A 19,086-nucleotide genomic window follows, 5' to 3' on the forward strand; every position below is an offset into this window, starting at 1 on the left:
CTTGTGTTTCTTCAACTTTTCAAATGTCTGTTTGGAGAGTGGAACCTCACCATACAATATATTGGCAATAATGATGGTCAAGGCTTTCAACTGATCCGTGGTAATGTGTTTCAAGAGTAGATTTGTCTGTTTCATTGATTTTCCATACAACAGGAACCGAAGAAAAGACAAGTTCTCCTTGATGACTTGAGACATTTTGATGTGGCTTTAAAAATGGGCTGCTATTTATACTCTCGGGTCGTAGACGATGGAGTCTTCATTGGGAAATATCCGAGTTCTCGATCTCAGCTTATCATCACCATTGGGCGACATGTCCACCACCAAATAGTTAAAAGGGGTCTTCATGGCATCCCTATAAGCTTCCACCAATACACCAGCATGGCCAGGAAACAACTGACGGCCCAGCGTCATGATCTGTGATGTATCTCTCACATTTTTAAAGAGGACAAGATACCACGTGTTGAGCGCAATGGTTCTTGCAGACTTTCCCTGTCCATAGAGATTTTGGGTAATAAATATGACGCTCAATCTTCTGTGATGACATCCTTGGGTAAACAACAGTTCTATGTCTTTGTGTTCCAGTACTTGGTGCATGAGATCATCCAAGATGATAAGTCCATGTTGTCCATCAGCAAAGTCTTCTATGTCCACCTGTGTAGGTAACCCCGAATGAAACATAAGGTTAGCTGCAGTCTTTTCCATCTCGTCATAAAGTGGCTGGTACACACCATAACAATACATGATTTTCTTTGGAGGGTCTTTGACGTACATACCATTCAGGTTCTTCAGGAGTCTGTATACCCACTGAGTCTTTGCAGCACCCGTGGGGCCTGATGCACACATACTCGAACAAGGTTCAAATGGCGCCAAACTCTGTGTTTCCCACCAAGGACGTGTGAGATCCACCACTGCTTCGGGACTCCACGAAATGGCACTTGTAGGTAATGTGGGTTTCACTGATTCAAATGTCTCCTTTGTCAACCAAGATACTCTGTCTTTCAAACTGTGTACTTGAGACAGATGGTTAGGAAGTCTCAATAAATTCTTGGCCTGACATCCTGGAACTGGGCAATCTTTTCTGACACGACCCATAGCAACAAATGTATCTACTAAAATAAACTACTTTGCAAATCACAACTATTTTTATAGTGTGGCCCTGAAAATGGCCCTGTGTGGCCCTGAGAGTAGCCCTGTGTGGCCCTGAGTGGCCCTGACAGGCCCTGAGTGTGGCCTTGAGTGGCCCTGAGTGGCCCTGAGTGTGGCCCTGAGTGGCCCTGAGTGTGGCCCTGAGTATGGCCCTGAGTGGCCCGGTGTGGCTCTGAGTGTGGCCCTGTGTGGCCCTGAGTGACCCTGTGTGGCCCTGAGTATTGCCCTGAGTATGGCCCTGAGTGGCCCTGAGAGTGGCCCTGAGTATGGCCCTGAGCATGGCCCTGAGTGGCCCTGAGTGTGGCCCTGAGAGGCCCTGTATGGCCCTGAGTGTGTCCCTGAGTGGCCCTGTGAGTGGCCCTGTGTGACCCTGAGTGGCCCTGAGTGTGGCCCTAAGTGGCCATGAGTGGCCCTGAGTGTCCCTTTAACATACAAATATGACCATCTGTGTCCCTCCAACATACAAATTGTCCCTCTGGGTCCAACCATGTGACCCTCTAACATAAGAAAGTATTCCTCTATGTATCCCTTTTGTCCATAAAGATGTTTCTCTCCTGTTTGTCAGTGACACAAATGTCTCTGTTGTCCCTTGTTCACCACGTGGAGGTCACAGAGATTCGAACAAGATATACCAAATTTGATGTTGGATACCAAGTTTGATGTTCCATACCAAGTTTGATGTTTTCATACCGAATTTTATGTTTTTAGGGAGACTGAAATGGAGGGGAAATACCAAGTTTGATGAACTATGCCCGTGTATGTTTTTATATCCAAAACATTAGTTTGCAGCTTCCCCCTTAAACACCACTTGTTTGTGTCCAAGAGGTGAGTGGAGAGTGGGATAATGCATGGAGAATTTAGACTACCTATAAAATGTTGGATCGTGGGCCTAAAAAACGAGTATTTAATCACTAATTCACGAATTTATCAGACTATTTATAAAAAAAAATAAACAAAAGTGAATTTGAACTGCGGCCAAACAAAGTCCAATAAAACAAGTTACAGTTTAGAGATTCATACCAAGTTTGATTTTGGGGGTAAATACCAAGTTTGATGTTTCATACCGAGATTGATTTTGGGAGATAAATATCAAGTTTGATGTTTGATGCCAAATTTGGTTTAACTGACACAAACTTTAATAGCCATAAGGAAGAGTGTCCAAGTTGTCTTGAATGACACGTTTGGTGTACACAATCTTGTACGTTTTCTCTTCCACTTTGTTGTACATTTTTCTCTTTCTTTTTTCTCTTGAAATTTTGGATGGGTTTTTTAGTCAGGGTACCATCTTTGGTAGGTGACAAGACCATCTCGCGGATAGCTTCAAAGTGGATGAGTTGTGTGTTGGTGTAGTTTAGAGAAATACCTCGCACCTTGCACACTTCTGAACCTTTGTTGGTTCTGTAGGCATCATTTTTGGGACCTCCACTGACAAATTCAGTGATAAACTGACCATCCAGGTCATCAGTCAGTTCTCCGAGATAATCTCCCAGAGGGGGTTGATAGTGTCCTGGTCTGGCCACGAAGATGACAGAGTTTGTGTCATAATACAACACATTTTCACCCAACTGTTCTAATACACTGTACAACTTCAATCTCGCCCAGGAAGTGGTAAACGTTAGTTTTTTAAATCTTCTGGGATGAAGGTGGACTTGTGTTGATATTCCAGCTGTAAAATGGACTCTGTCAACACCTGGAAATCGATGATATTTTTGGTAGGATTTGCCAACATCTGGAAGAAAACGTCTGCATTGTTTTCGTGAATGAAGGCAGATTGTTTCATGTTCAGACGTTGGCCGTATTTCCCCCAGAAACTGTTCAGACACAGCTTGGCTAACGAACGAAGCCCAGGGTTCTTTACAATTTTGTCTTGGTCCAGCTGTATGCCCTCTTTGTCTCTGTACTGTCTGATGTATTGGTTTTTGTCTTCCTCTGTGACACACCATTCGGGCCATCCACTGGCTTCTTGCTTCAGCTTGAGGAAGGTGTTAATATAGTCTGCAAAGAGGCCACCCTCGTGTGTTGTTGGCTCATACTGCATTGTTTCAGGCCAGTTGTAAACTTCATAGACTCTGATGACTCGATACCCCTTTTCCATGGCTTTAAGGATTTCAGGTATACACCAGGTTCCAATGATACTCCTCTCTTCGTCAGAATGGTGACATTTTGTTTGCAATTCTTGGTCTGAACAGCTTCTACACAGTGGGAACTTTAGTTTTCCATTGGAACGGTAGGGTAGGACGGGATGATAAAGTTTTCTGGGTGATGCCACTTTCACCTTGGCAATGCCAAAGTAGTGATCCAAAGGCTTGAAATCCGTTTGTACGATTTCAGGATGTCCCACGGGATACCGGCAATACTTGTTGACCCAGGGATAGAGAGACGTAAAATCCACATACTTAATTTCTTCCCCTTCTTTGATTTTGTAATGCAATTTGCTTGCATTGGTTCTTCCTCCAAAGAAAGAGTCTCTAGGATCTAGTCGGTCTTGTAGATCCAATGAAGTCACAAAGTGCTTCATCTCAAGATTTGATTTCAGATGATCTTGGAATTGATGTTCCCACATCTCGATGACTTTGTATCCCTTGACTTTCAAAACTTCCCTCTTTCTACACGTCAAGGCATACAGTTCTTCAATGGATTGATTGGTTCTTGGATGTGTTGTGGTAGAACGCTCGTGTGGGAAGCAGTGTCGACAACCGTGCCACAAACAGCCATGGAACTCGAATGCAGTGTTTGTTGTAGCACAATATCCATCCAAACGGTAGTGAGTTCCTGGTACCAGATGTTCCCCACCATTCAGAGCATGTTGTATCTGGTATTTGTCTCCATGTCGGTGTTGAAACCATTTCAACCACTGGATGGACACTTTGCTGAATATATCCTTTCTTGTATAGCCACTGCTTGGAACTTGAGCAATGGGGCTGGGTACGGTTTCCGATTCAGCTACAGTCATTCCACGATCTCTCAACTCTTCTCTGACCGTCATCCAGTCCGTGATCTGTCGTCCATTTGTGAGTTTAACATGCTGGTATTCTTTCAGAAATTTACTCTGAAAGATGCCCATGCATACCGAGGCGATGGTGATGTACTGGGCAAAAGGGTCGATGCCGTTTATGTAGTTGACTGCTTTGGTGTCGAGATCGATCTGTTTTTCGCCAGTAGCTTTCAGCATCAGAGCTTGAAATGTAAGGCAGGCTTCTCTGAGAACGGCGACATCTGACACACAGTATGCCTTCATTTCTTTCTCAAAGTCGAACACTCCCTGTTGCTCAGCATGCCACATCAGAAATTCGGATCTCTCCTTGGATCCCATAAAGTTGACACCATACATTTCTGGTTCTGGAAATGGTCCACAGTAGTTTTGATGTGCTTGGGTGTTGAAATAATGGGGAAAGTATCCTTTCTTCAATTCCGTCAGTCCAAAGGCTTTTGGGAAAGCAGCCAGCTTCATGGGCAGAAAATTCAAGCTGTCGATAATCCGGATGTTAAGCCCCCTCTCCACTTGCAGGTACATGATTTTCGAGCCATTGTATATGATTTTTTGAGGGTACATGGACTGGTCAATCATGTACTCTAGCAGCAAATAAGCGTCATAGGCCTTGTTGTTGTGCGCGATAGCTGTGACATCTTTGTGGTGATTTTGGAAGAGCCACTGACAAAACTGGATGTGAGCTCCATCGCCTTGAAAGATGACTTGACGGAATCCACAGGTTTGCTCACATGGTATTTTCAGGTACTGTTTCTTCTTGTCGCGTTGACTGCAACAGGGACATCTCGACCCGCATTCATGGCATTTGGATGTTTCTGTGACAGGCAGGTGTTTGCAAGCTTCACAGGCCGTCTGTGCCACCAAATAGTTTGGGACATGTTGTTGTTTCCCACACCATGATTGCTGGCAATGTTGACAGCGAGACTGATGACTGCAGTTGTCTCCTGGGCAGGTGGGACAGACTCCACTGGGCAGGTAACCATCTTTGCATCGAAGTAATTCGTCCTGGCAGCATTCAAAGTCGTAAAATATGAATTTGGCGTGGACGTCGTTGATTTCTTTTGGAGGCTGGTAACAAAGATGACCTTGGTCCACATAGTTGTTGCAACAAGGACATTTCCATTCCCCGCAGTTGTGGAGTTGTGGATCCCTCTCGCTTCTGTCAAGTACTTTTTTGCAGATGGTGCATTTCCAAAAACTCTCACACTTGGAGGGGATGGAGCGTCCCTTCTTGTCTCGTTTCTGTTGTTTGTGACGTTGAAAGCAATCCATAGATCGACAGGTCACGTGGCAGTGACGGCACGACATCTGGACATCGGTTTCTGGGCAGTTCTGGCTGTGGCACACGATGCAAGTTAATGAGCATGAATGATGTGTCTTGTCGTTGTACGGTTTCAAACAATGTTGACAAAAGAAGGACGCCGAGAAGAAGCCTGTAATGTTGACAATGGCATGAAAATGCGGTTGGGGCTGCTCCACAAAGTACAGGAACAGTCTGGGTGCCTGTGACGTCTGGTCGCCTACTCGCAGAAATTTATTGCCTAGTTCAGCACTGACCACAAGAATCTGGCATCCCAGTACTTGTTCGAAGGCGGGGATGTCATTTAAACTGCATGAACGATTGGTGGGGATTCCTGCCAATTCACACAACTTCAGGGCCAGAGTCTTCTGCTCTCGACGATTCTTATTTCTAACGTGATGTAGAATGACTGGGGACATTTCTTGTGTTGTAGGATCAACTCGATCAGTGGCGTCTTGGGGTAGGGACCACCCACGAGTTCTTGCCAGTCCTTGCTTGAAATGCAATTCAGTTTGGCCCAGGCCACGCCGATCGCACGGGGCATACAGAGGTCGTCGTCGTTCACAATTTCGATTAATGATCTTTTAATGTGAACAGAGTTATCAGACCCTGTCAGATCGGTCAAAGTGGTAACAGATCTTCCACCTCTCGGTATTTGTATGGTACCGATCTGAATGCTGAAGGATGCGTCTAAAGGCAAATCTTCATGGCTTTGTAACACTTTCTCGATATGAGCCAGGATGACGTCAGCATTCAGTTCGGATAGTGGTTGCAGGGGTATGACGATCGGCGAGTTTAGAGCATCGTGGTGAACAATCACCCGTCCGACATCGCTGTCTTGTAAACCGCTGGTGGCTTCTTCCAAAACATCTTCAAACATGGTATGTAAATCTTGGTGTAAATGTTTTAGCTTTTCCCCTTGCCACTCTTCATTAAATTTAATTTCAAATGTCGTGTCAGTTGCCGTCGTCTTCTTGTGCGTTCTCATACTTTTCTTTGTAAAAGTATATGGTGAGGATGGTATTTCAGTATTCACTGACGTAACAGGTCCGATCCCCCCATTGGATTGATGGTACGCTGTCGTTTGACGGGTGGTTCTGACGATGTGGATGGTAGTGGTGACGATGTGGTTGGTAGTGGTGACGATGTGGTTGGTAGTGGTGACGATGGTCTCTGTTCGCAATGCATTCTGTGCTTCATGAGATCGGGCATTCTCCTGATGGTGGCGTGGCAAAACGGACATGGCAGGCCTTTTCTCTTCTGGTCTATGTCCATGGCTTGTTCGTCATTCGTTGTTGGACAGGGAGCCGTTTCGTCTGGGTGGTGGGTGCACATTGTAGTCAGTCCTTCGCTACTGGGATTCCAGTGTTGGTCACAGAGTTTGACGAGTTCGTCATATTCTTCTGATGTTATATATTCCACAGGCCAAACATCGTCATTAACCTCGGAAACAGGAGGGGGAGTGGTACGGCTTCTTCAGATTGTTCCATTTCTTTACACAGTAGCTCGACCATCTTTAAATTGACGTGCTCGTCGTTTTCCAGACCAACCTGCTTAGCCCAAGCAAGCAATTCGTCACTGCTGGTGAAGGAGTCGACAATGGGTATTGTGTTAACGATGAAGCGATCCATCTGAAGAAGAAAACGTTTTGTTAGTCCTCTTCAAATTTATGTTACTTAATAACAATTCTATAATTTTATTGACTCCATCTAGTACAGAGATACACTTTTGGTCTGCGTCAGTACACAATATTTTCTCAGGTCAACATCGTATAAAGTCAAACTGAAACAAACATTATGTGACTCCGCTTAAAAATAACATTGACAGTGATTTAAAACTCAGTGTCAGTTTGTGGGATTCGAACCTACATTATTCGCATCACATGTATCAGAAAAGCGCCCGAATACATTTAATATTATTTGAAATAATACATAAAACTCATTTAACTTATTTTAAAAAAAACCCCACTTCAAACATGACTATTGTTTAAAAAAAAAAAAGACCATATATATTCTTGCTTCATCACATTTCATATTTTTATTTTATCTGCGTGCATGTATGTTTGTTATTAATATATTTATTTATTTTATTTCATTTAATTTCATTTTATTTTACTTTATGTCGTTGCTTGTTGCTGATTAAATACTATTATTATTTCGCTGTATACTGTATGCATTTGTTCATTCATCTCAGAAATTGTTATTATTATTATTTAATGTTTCCAGTTAATATCAAATAACATCTGTTTCATCTAAAACCAAGATCAAGCGGCTGGCTTTTTTCTAACACATTGATCAGTATAATAGTCTTTGTTTCCCTACAACTAAATTTCACCATAGAAATAAACATTATTGGTCATAACATTTTACACATTCGTGTACTTTTCAAGCGTCAAGCGTTGAGGTTTCAGAATTCCTGTTGTTTAATTCAAATATTGTTAATAAATGATAATAATGTTTTCAATCATTCCATGTCACAGCTTTTTGTTTCTTGTACGTCTTTTTATGTACGACGGTCACACACCTGGGCGTGTTTCGACAGTGACTTTTGTTTTATTCTAGTCGACCCTCTCACCATACCTAAACAAAGGTCATTGAACTGTTTGTGATGAAACACGGTTACAGTTGTTTTTGGCACTTGAGAAAGAGACATTTTCAACATTTTGTTAATGGCTGGCATAGTACTGCATTCCGTAACATCTGTAATCGCATACAAATGGTCTTTTTTTATTTTTCTCTGTACCCCCGACCCGCACTCGCATCGATATTTTTAAGTGTCTTTGTTATAACACCAAAAATAAAATAATAGCCATTAAAAGATTCCTTTAAAAAGGTGACATCTGTGTGGGACAGAGGACAAGCCTTTTTAAATACATTCCAATACATTTGTAATCGCGCATCTGGCCTTTCCTTTTTATGTATTCACAGTGGACTCGCATCGATATTTTTTTGAGTAAAGTGTCTTTTAGCACCAACAAATAAAATAGTAACTATTCAAAAAGAGTTCTCGCCAAAAAAAGACTGCAGCTGTGTGCGAAACACAATGAGTAATCATATGCAAATAACGAAACGGACATAATGTAGTATGGTTTGGTTATAAAGTGATCCCGTGTCATTGGCCTTTTTTCACAAAAAATAATAATTATCATAACGGTGAACAGGCAGCTGAAAAATCATAATGTTGCAAAAGTCAGATAAAATGAATCATACGCAACTTATAAAGATCTTTTGGAACCATAAGGTATAAACAAACCAATTACTTCCCACTCCACACATTCAACTCACAAAGTCAAGATGGACCCCAACGCTTTTGAAAAAATGGATGATTGGCTGACCATGGCGGATAATACGTAAGTATTTTTTAAATTTTATTATCGGAATTTGTCATATTTTGAAAACAATTTAATTATTTATTTTCGTCTTTCGTTTATATTGTTTTTTCTGTCTTTTTATTTTCAGCAACGACACATCATTTGAAGAAATGATGCGGGAATTTAAGTAAGTAGTATTTTAAAGCTAAAACATTTTACTTTTATTTATTTTTTTACTAATTTTAAAATATAAGCACAAACGCGGTTTTAATACCTGACATTTCTATTTCCTGTTCTACCCATTATTCTGTTTTAGTAATATCTTGACGTAACGTGTGTGTGTGTGTGTGTGTGTGTTTAAGTGTGTGTGTGTGTGTGTGTGTGTGTGTGTGTGTGTGTGTTGTTTGTGTGTGTGTGTGTGTACCAGTGTGTGTGTGTGGGGGGGGGGGATATCAGTTGTTTCATATAAACAAAATATAATCATTATAAGAGACAATATTATTTAAAAACAAAACAGAAACAAACACTTGTTTTAAAAACGTACTTTACGTAATTTTATTATTTAAAAAAAATGTAATTCGTGGATTTTTAAAAATATTATTTTAAAAATGTTTTACACATGTTAATTCATGTTGTTGGGGTTGTTTTTTTTATTAACAGGACCAGTACGAAGACAGGACCCATGATATTAAGAAAAGGCTGGTGGGCAATCATTTGTAAGTATTTGATTTTTTAGATTTCAAATTATGAAGTAATACACAATACAGCTCTTTGAAACAACGCATGTTTTAATTTACTCTTTTTAAAAATTGTAATGTCTGCATATTTGTTTTTCATTTCTAAGTATTTTATTATCTGTTTTTCTATTGATAAGGTATTCCAAGCACGTCTTTAAACCAATGTATTGTAATAGCACTTTGATTTTTAGCCATTCTAACACAGTGTATATACCATATAAAAAAATGCTTGATGGTAACGGCGAACTTTTTTTCTTCCAGAGAACGAAGGATGCTGGTGCAGCCAATCAAGGCAGTATCAATGAAGCAAAAGTGTATAAAAATTAAAGAAGACCTTAAAAAAATTGAACAATTGCTGGAAAATGTTAAAAATCATTTACCATATTAAAAACAATGTGTATAAAAGTTATATAATAAATTCTGTCTTGATGTTAAATATTATTTTGTTTTGTTATTTTTATATTCATAAAAAGACGTGCTGATATGTCACGCGCTGTTATTTTATATTTTATATTATTTACGCTCAAGTACCTGTGATCATCGGGGGTGGTGTAGTGTGTTTTCTTTATGAAAGACTAGGCTTTGTACGAGGTCTGATAAAGAACTTGAACTCAATAGTTACAAGATGACCATCAATAAAGGTTTACAGATTGAATAGAAAAGCTATTCATCGTTCATCCTTTGTGTAGGATTATTAAGCGAATGAATGCTCCTGAGAACATAAAAGGTTGTGGTTGAACACCGTGGCGATGGAAACACGTAAACATTTCTACCCAGTCCAGACCTAAGAAAGTACCAAACTTTCGCCTCCCTGGGTATATAATAGGACTTTGTGACTCGTCCTTTGAAGACGGAGTCTGTAAACATGAGTGTTGTGTACTGAACCTTAAGTGGATATAAAACACTTAGAAACAGACTTTTGAATGTCGGTATGATAAAAAGATTTTGTAGTAGTGTTAAAATAGCGACGTGTAATGAACCAAAAAAGATGTTGGCCAGTGAAAACAATTCTTTTAAAAACATAAAATAATTTAATACAATATATTTGAGAAACGAACTTACTTTTTGTTGGTGTTTTTCACAGTCTTCAAATATAATCGCTTTCTTTCTCAGTTTATTTTTGGTGAAGTCTTGAATTCTCCACAACAGTTGTAAGGTTTAAGATAAATTTTATTTCAACATGAACGTAGATCTGTAGACTTCGGTGAACGAATGACAATGAAGCCAAAAGCACCCTTTTTATACCCGAGGGAGGTACACTCAGCTCACTCCAAGGACCCACACCTGTACCCAGGCCATTGTCTCATACACAAAGACCATTGTTTCCTACATAAAGGCCATTGTTTTCCTACCGAGACCATACACCTATACCTCCCTATACAAAGGCCTTTGTTCTGAAAGTAGGGGATGTCCATGCACCTGTTCACCACAGATACTAACATCGCCATTGTCTACACCAAGGCCTTTGTTTTTTTCTATAACCATTGTTTCTTACCGTAATCGCACACCTGCACCTAGCCCATTGTTTACACCAATCCTATTGTTCATACCAAGCCTATTGTCTATGCCAAACCCATTGTATACACCAACGCCTTTGTTTCCTCCATGGCCATTGTTTCTTACCAGGATGGCACACGTGCACCGTCCTATACAAAGGCCATTGTTTCCTCCACAAAGGCCATTGTCTATACCAAGCCCATTGTCTCCTACACAAAGGCCATTGTTTCCTACCCAGGCCAGACACCTGCACACTACTAGACAAAGGCCATTGTTTCCTACACAAAGTTCATTGTCTATACCGAGCCCATTGTCTACACCAAGCCCCATTGTCTACACCAAGCCCATTGTCTCAAGGTCACGTGATCACGGGAAAGTAGGTCATGGCGCCCGGCAGGCCCCCCTACTACTCATACACACACACACAGAGAGAGAGAGAGAGAGAGAGAGAGAGAGAGAGAGAGAGAGAGAGAGAGAGAGAGAGAGAGAGAGAGAGAGAGAGAGAGAGAGAGAGGGAGATCAGGCAGAGACAGATGAGGCAGGCAGACAGAGAGAGAAAGATGAGGCAGACAGACCGACTTGCAGAGAGCAGAGGGAGAAAGGAGTTAAATGTTTGTTGAACACCCGACAAAAGCACCCTGCCAAACATTTGATAGTTGTGACATTCAGCTCTAGAGGAAACCCTCTACGTTGTTTTCACTAGCAACAAGAGGTCCTTTTATATGCACTCTTCACTAAACTGGAACGCTTTTACCACGGCTTTTGATATACCATTCTTTGTGCATTGGTTGGGACGAAAAAAATCAATCAGAGAATGGTTCCATCGTGAGGGTTCGATCCTTCGATCCATGCTCCTGAGCCTTGGACACTGGCTCGAGCACTGGAGGGAACACACTGGTTCGCCTCAAGCAATCGATTTTACCACCGATCGCATCTCGGGCGATCGCTTTATTACTGAGCTACTTGGTTGATGTGATTTTTTAAGAGACTGTCCCTAGTTTCCTGCTATTGTAACATATTACCAGCTAGCAGGGTGTATACTACCAAATCAAATCCCAGAGACGACAATAGTAACATATTACCAGCTAGCAGGGTGTATACTACCAAATCAAATCCCAGAGACGACAATAGTAACATATTACCAGCTAGCAGGTTCTATACTACCAAATCAAATCCCAGAGACGACAATAGTAACATATTACCAGCTAGCAGGGTGTATACTACCAAATCAAATCCCAGAGACGACAATAGTAACATATTACCAGCTAGCAGGGTGTATACTACCAAATCAAATCCCAGAGACGACAATAGTAACATATTACCAGCTAGCAGGTTCTATACTACCAAATCAAATCCCAGAGACGACAATAGTAACATATTACCAGCTAGCAGGTTCTATACTACCAAATCAAATCCCATAGACGACAATAGTAACATATTACCAGCTAGCAGGTTCTATACTACCAAATCAAATCCCAGAGACGACAATAATAACATATTACCAGCTAGCAGGTTCTATACTACCAAATCAAATCCCAGAGACGACAATAGTAACATTACCAGCTAGCAGGGTGTATACTACCAAATCAAATCCCAGAGACGACAATAGTAACATATTATCAGCTAGCAGGGTGTATACTACCAAATCAAATCCCATAGACGACAACAGTAACATTACCAGCTAGCAGGGTGTATACTACCAAATCAAATCCCATAGACGACAATAGTAACATATTACCAGCTAGCAGGTTCTATACTACCAAATCAAATCCCAGAGACGACAATAGTAACATATTACCAGCTAGCAGGTTCTATACTACCAAATCAAATCCCAGAGACGACAATAGTAACATATTACCAGCTAGCAGGGTGTATACTACCAAATCAAATCCCAGAGACGACAACGGTAACATTACCAGCTAGCAGGGTGTATACTACCAAATCAAATGCCAGAGACGACAACAGTAACATATTATCAGCTAGCAGGGTGTATACTACCAAATCAAATCCCAGAGACGACAACAGTAACATATTACCAGCTAACAGGGTGTATACTACCAAATCAAATCCCAGAGACGACAATAGTAACATATTACCAGCTAGCAGGGTGTATACTACCAAATCAAATCCCAGAGACGACAATAGTAACATATTACCAGCTAGCAGGTTCTATACTACCAAATCAAATCCCATAGACGACAATAGTAACATATTACCAGCTAGCAGGTTCTATACTACCAAATCAAATCCCAGAGACGACAATAATAACATATTACCAGCTAGCAGGTTCTATACTACCAAATCAAATCCCAGAGACGACAATAGTAACATTACCAGCTAGCAGGGTGTATACTACCAAATCAAATCCCAGAGACGACAATAGTAACATATTACCAGCTAGCAGGGTGTATACTACCAAATCAAATCCCAGAGACGACAATAGTAACATATTACCAGCTAGCAGGTTCTATACTACCAAATCAAATCCCAGAGACGACAATAGTAACATATTACCAGCTAGCAGGGTGTATACTACCAAATCAAATCCCAGAGACGACAATAGTAACATATTACCAGCTAGCAGGGTGTATACTACCAAATCAAATCCCAGAGACGACAATAGTAACATATTACCAGCTAGCAGGGTGTATACTACCAAATCAAATCCCAGAGACGACAATAGTAACATATTATCAGCTAGCAGGGTGTATACTACCAAATCAAATCCCATAGACGACAACAGTAACATTACCAGCTAGCAGGGTGTATACTACCAAATCAAATCCCATAGACGACAATAGTAACATATTACCAGCTAGCAGGTTCTATACTACCAAATCAAATCCCAGAGACGACAATAGTAACATATTACCAGCTAGCAGGTTCTATACTACCAAATCAAATCCCAGAGACGACAATAGTAACATATTACCAGCTAGCAGGGTGTATACTACCAAATCAAATCCCAGAGACGACAATAGTAACATTACCAGCTAGCAGGGTGTATACTACCAAATCAAATCCCAGAGACGACAATAGTAACATATTACCAGCTAGCAGGGTGTATACTACCAAATCAAATCCCAGAGACGACAATAGTAACATATTACCAGCTAGCAGGGTGTATACTACCAAATCAAATCCCAGAGACGACAACAGTAACATTACCAGCTAGCAGGGTGTATACTACCAAATCAAATCCCAGAGACGACAACAGTAACATATTATCAGCTAGCTTGAGCTGGGGTGTCGTTTAACACACACACACACACACACACACACACACACACACACACACACACACACACACACATTAATTTAAAAATAAAATTAATAATTAATTTTGACCAGTATGTACCTTTGATACAGTGTCGTTTAACACACACACACACACACACACACACACACACACACACACACACACACACACATTAATTTAAAAATAAAATTAATAATTAATTTTGACCAGTATGTACCTTTGATACAGTGTCGTTTAACATACATACACACACACACACACACACACACACACACACACACACACACACACACACACACATTAATTTAAAAATAAAATTAATAATTAATTTTGACCAGTATGTACCTTTAATACAGTGCCTTTAATTAGAGCTATATAGCTGCGTTTGTATGTTGTACTGGTACACGATGCTGTCGACTGATCACGATTCGACTGAAGTGTTTCTTTTTCGGGAAATCATTTCTGTACTTGCTAGTTCTCCAGAAACAGAAACACGCTTTGGAAATATTGTTCACGAGTTACGTGGCGTCAAACAAAGCTGGGTCACATGCTGGAAATTTCCACCAGACATACAATATAAACAGCCTGACAGGTAATGCTTGTCAAGGTTGGAAACAATACCTGTAGGACGTTTGGACCGATATACGACCAGTTCCACTATATAGGCCCACAGTTTTATAATATTGAATTTCTATTCAACGAATGCATGCCTCAATAAGTCGCATAATGTTTGTAAAGCACGTTTTAAACTACGACTGACAGTAGCTCGAGTGTCCTCTAGGTCTATTCTGTTAAAATAGGGCTAGAGTGCTTAATGTTAAAAACGGTACATTTTCACATTTCTCACAACCAAAAGATCGTTAAGTACTGTTTCTATAATATATATAGAGCTTGTGGTGCGGGTGCTGGTTTCTGATAGGGGAGTCGCGTTTCTCCTTGTAACTTTTATACTAGTCACTAACTAAGTATATTTCTAATAGAGGCTATAATATACTTAACTCCAAAAGAAACGCGAAAATTTTAAAATATTAAAAAACCCACATTTGAATAAACTATGTACAAATCGATTAAGTTGACCAATAGCCATCTTGTCAGCGTATCCAATTCCACATAACGCATGAAAAAAACGAGTACAGTGTGACGTCACGCACGTGCTGAAATTGACGACCAAAATCGATCTGGAATGCAAAACGGGTGGATCATGAAAGATGCGAATTGCACGTGAAACACTACCAGGCCTGGGTATAAAAGAAACGCCAGACAGCAATGTTCAACTCATTTTACGAGTAGCGATACAACGATGCCACGACTTAACGCTGATTCCAGACATAGAGCTTTGGGGAATTTGGAGGCCGGAATGGATGCCAGGCAGGTTGCACGTGCTTTCGGTGTCCATGTCTCGACAATCTACCGTCTCATAGACCGATTTCTACAGAACAACAACGTCGTCGACCGTCCACGTAGCGGCCGTCCCAGAGTGACGTCACAGCGCCAGGACCGTTACATCGTCCGAACTCACATGCGTGATCGGTTCGTACCAGCCACCACAACAGCCCGGCAGACAGTGGGAACCCACAACCGCCCCGTTTCCTACACCACGGTACGACGTCGTCTGATCGCCATCCATCTGAACTGTCGTCGACCGTACATTGGACAACGTCTCACACAGCGACACCGCCTTGCACGACACAACTGGGCTGTTCTGCATCGACAGTGGCGGAACCGACAGTGGCAGAACATCGTCTTCTCCGACGAAAGCCGCTACTGCTTAGATAGGGCCGACGGTCGTATGAGATTAATCACCGTCTATTGGCTATCAAGTATTTAATAATTCTGACATATAACGTTAGTTGAATCTTGCTACATTATTCACAGGACAGCATATACCACGGTCTTTGGTATACCAGTCGTAGGGCACTGGTTCGGTTCACTGAGGGGTTCGATCATGTGACCGAAGCATCTGTCGACTCGAGTGCTCTACCGACTAAGCTAGTAAGAGAATGAACGAATGAATGAATGAATGACGAAAATTATATCGCCTATTGGGTGTCAAACTAAGTAACTAAATGAATTCATAATCACCATCAATATAAATTGAAGAGTTAAAATTAAAACACAGTGTAAAGAACTCTGATTTTTTAAAATTTTATAATAACATTCAGTTCAGGATGGAATCGAGCGAGTCAATATTGTATAATGTCCTTAGCAAAGGAGAACTTTCCCGAGAAAACACAATTCTCCAGAAAACAAAATCTAGTTGTCGTGTGTAGTGCATTCATGTATAATATATAGCTCTGTCGAGTGAGTCAGTATTGCACAATACCCTCAGCCAAGCGGAGCTTTCTCGGGGAAACCTAATTCTCCAGAAAGGAAAGCGATAACACAATAATTGATCTTTACACAAGGGCCTGCACTATTTGCGACTCTGGTTTGTCTATTACATCAATCTTTTCAGTTGGCTGGAGGCCAAATTGGCAAACTAGTTTTTCTTTCTTTCTTTTAAATTAGTTTCGTGCTTATATCCAATTAAGGTTCAAGCACGCTGACCTAGGCACACACCTCAGCTATCTGGGCTGCTAATTATTAGTGGTTAGTGAGAGAGAGAAGAGGGTGTAGTGGTCTTACACCTACCCAATGAGTCGTTAAAACTCGCTCTGGGTGGGAGCCGGTACCAGGCTGCGAACCCTGTACCTACCAACCTTATGCTTGATGGCTTAATCACGACACCACCGAGGCTGGTACTAGTTGTTAATGTCGTTGGTTTGGGAACTGGTAAGTGCTGGGTTCGCATCCCAGTACTAGCTCCTACCAAGAGTGATTTTTCCAGACACTGAGTGTGTGGTTAAGACCAATTATATTATCAATTGTTCGCCAATATATGTTTTCTATGCGTTGATTTAATTCTTCACAAAACATAAAGGTTATCTATTTAAAACCATTTCTAACTTAGATGGTTCCAATACAGGATACTTCATAAAATATTAACTACTAATAATTTCGCATATAAATTTAAATTAGTTGACAGTGAAACGTGTACTCTTTGTCAAGAAGGAAAATAATCAATAGTACATTTATTTTGGGAATGTAAAATTGTTCAGCACTTTTGGAATGATTATTGAAATTGGTTATCAAACTCATGCAAGCATATATGTAATTTAAAGCTTTCTTTTGAGTTAGTGATATTTGGATGTAAAGATAATATTAAAACAAATAATATTTTTGACCTGTTACTATTATTAGCTAAATACTTTATATATAAATGTATAATGCAAAGGGTCCAATTAAATATTATACATTTCCAAAACGAAGCGAAACAATGATATAAAGTAAAACAATATATTTATTTAATAAGAACAATCTTACTAAATTCTTCACTAAGTGGTCAGTGTAATATTCCCTCTTTGAACAGACCTAATTTTGTAACATTCGTTGTGCATCTTCTTGTTCTCGCCGGTACACGTAAAAAGTAAAGTAAAGTTTGTTTTATTTAACGATACCACTAGAGCACATTGATTTTTTTTATCTTATCATCGGCTATTGGACGTCAAACATATGGTCATTTTCAGTATTCTAGCTAGCAATAAATAGAGGGGCGCTGCGCCCTGCCCCCGTTTTGTGCCACCCTGCCGTGTTTGTTTCAGAACCGCCCCTGATTATCGCCGCCCTGCCCTAATTCATTGTCAAACAAAAATACAAAATCTTGCTTTCCTCTCAAAGCGTGTACAGTGTTGTTACGGGTCTGAATTCCCAATTAAAAAACGTTTGACAATACATTGTTTGGCCACAGTTGTGAAAGCCGATAGCAGTAACGTGATATGTTTTTTTCCTTTTCTATTGTTAGTCGATATGACTGCAGACGAGAGGACAGGCAGTCTTACAAAGCTTGAATGCGAAGTAATCCTCACACCGTCACGCACATAACCACACACCACCTAGCAAACATCTAGTTGAAAGTAGACCATCATGATAAACTTCGACAGAACGTCAAATGCGAAATGCGAAGTAATTGTTGCCTTTGCAAATACCCAGACCAAGATACATATAGTTTAACTCACTCAGGGTTTGGAGTCTGTATCTGGATTAAAAATCCCATGCCCCGACAGGGATCCGAACCCAGTACCTACCAGCCTGTAGACCGATGGTCTAACCATGTGCGTATTTTAAATATTTATGTACGTCGTTCATAGAATGGAAAAGAAGGAAAAAAGAAAGAAAGAAATGTTTTATTTAACGACGCACTCAACACATTTTATTTACGGTTATATGGCGTCAGACATATGGTTAAGGATCACACAGATTTTGAGAGGAAACCCGCTGTCGCCACTTCATGGGCTACTCTTTCCGATTAGCAGCAAGGGATCTTTTATTTGCATCTCCCACAGGCAGGATAGCACAAACTATGGCCTTTGTTGAACCAGTTATGGATCACTGGTCGGTGCAAGTGGTTTACACCTACCCATTGAGCCTTGCGGAGCACTCACAGGGTTTGGAGTCGGTATCTGAATTAAAAATCCCATGCCCCGACAGGGATCCGAACCCAGTACCTACCAGCCTGTAGACCGATGGCCTAACCATGTGCGTATTTTAAATATTTATGTACGTCGTTCATAGAATGGAAAAGAATGATAAAATGTGTTTTTTGTGTGAGAGAGAGACATAAATGGAAAGCTAGATTGATTAGATATATAGTTAGAGAGAGAGAGAGAGAGAGAGAGAGAGAGAGAGAGAGAGAGAGAGAGAGAGAGAGAGAGAGAGAGAGAGACATGGGGATGAGGGAGGGAGGGGTGGTGGTGGTGGTGTGGAGGGGGGGGGGGGGGGGGGTGTCACGGTTGCAAGCCAGTATGCTAA

The 19,086-nt window shown here is 40.8% G+C and overlaps 1 protein-coding gene and 1 long non-coding RNA gene across 2 annotated transcripts; one reads left to right on the forward strand and one right to left on the reverse strand.

Moving 5' to 3' along the window:
• Positions 1 to 2,761: 2,761 nt before the first annotated feature.
• LOC121368687 lies at positions 2,762 to 5,443 on the reverse strand. The gene has a single exon (XM_041493428.1). The coding sequence runs from the start codon at positions 5,441 to 5,443 to the stop codon at positions 2,762 to 2,764; it is 2,682 nt and encodes an 893-aa protein (XP_041349362.1).
• A 3,006-nt stretch (positions 5,444 to 8,449) lies between these two features.
• Positions 8,450 to 9,918, forward strand: LOC121368449. Its single transcript, XR_005957520.1, has 4 exons — positions 8,450 to 8,784; positions 8,894 to 8,932; positions 9,406 to 9,461; positions 9,744 to 9,918. It is a non-coding gene; the product is annotated as an uncharacterized LOC121368449 (long non-coding RNA).
• Positions 9,919 to 19,086: the final 9,168 nt, after the last annotated feature.

Source organism: Gigantopelta aegis, chromosome 1 (assembly GCF_016097555.1).
Source record: "Gigantopelta aegis isolate Gae_Host chromosome 1, Gae_host_genome, whole genome shotgun sequence".
Classification (NCBI taxonomy): Eukaryota; Metazoa; Mollusca; class Gastropoda; order Neomphalida; family Peltospiridae; genus Gigantopelta; species Gigantopelta aegis.

Excerpts from the sequence above, each read along its gene's own strand:
- LOC121368687 (XM_041493428.1), bottom strand. The coding sequence starts at position 5,443 with ATGTCGTGCCGTCACTGCCACGTGACCTGTCGATCTATGGATTGCTTT.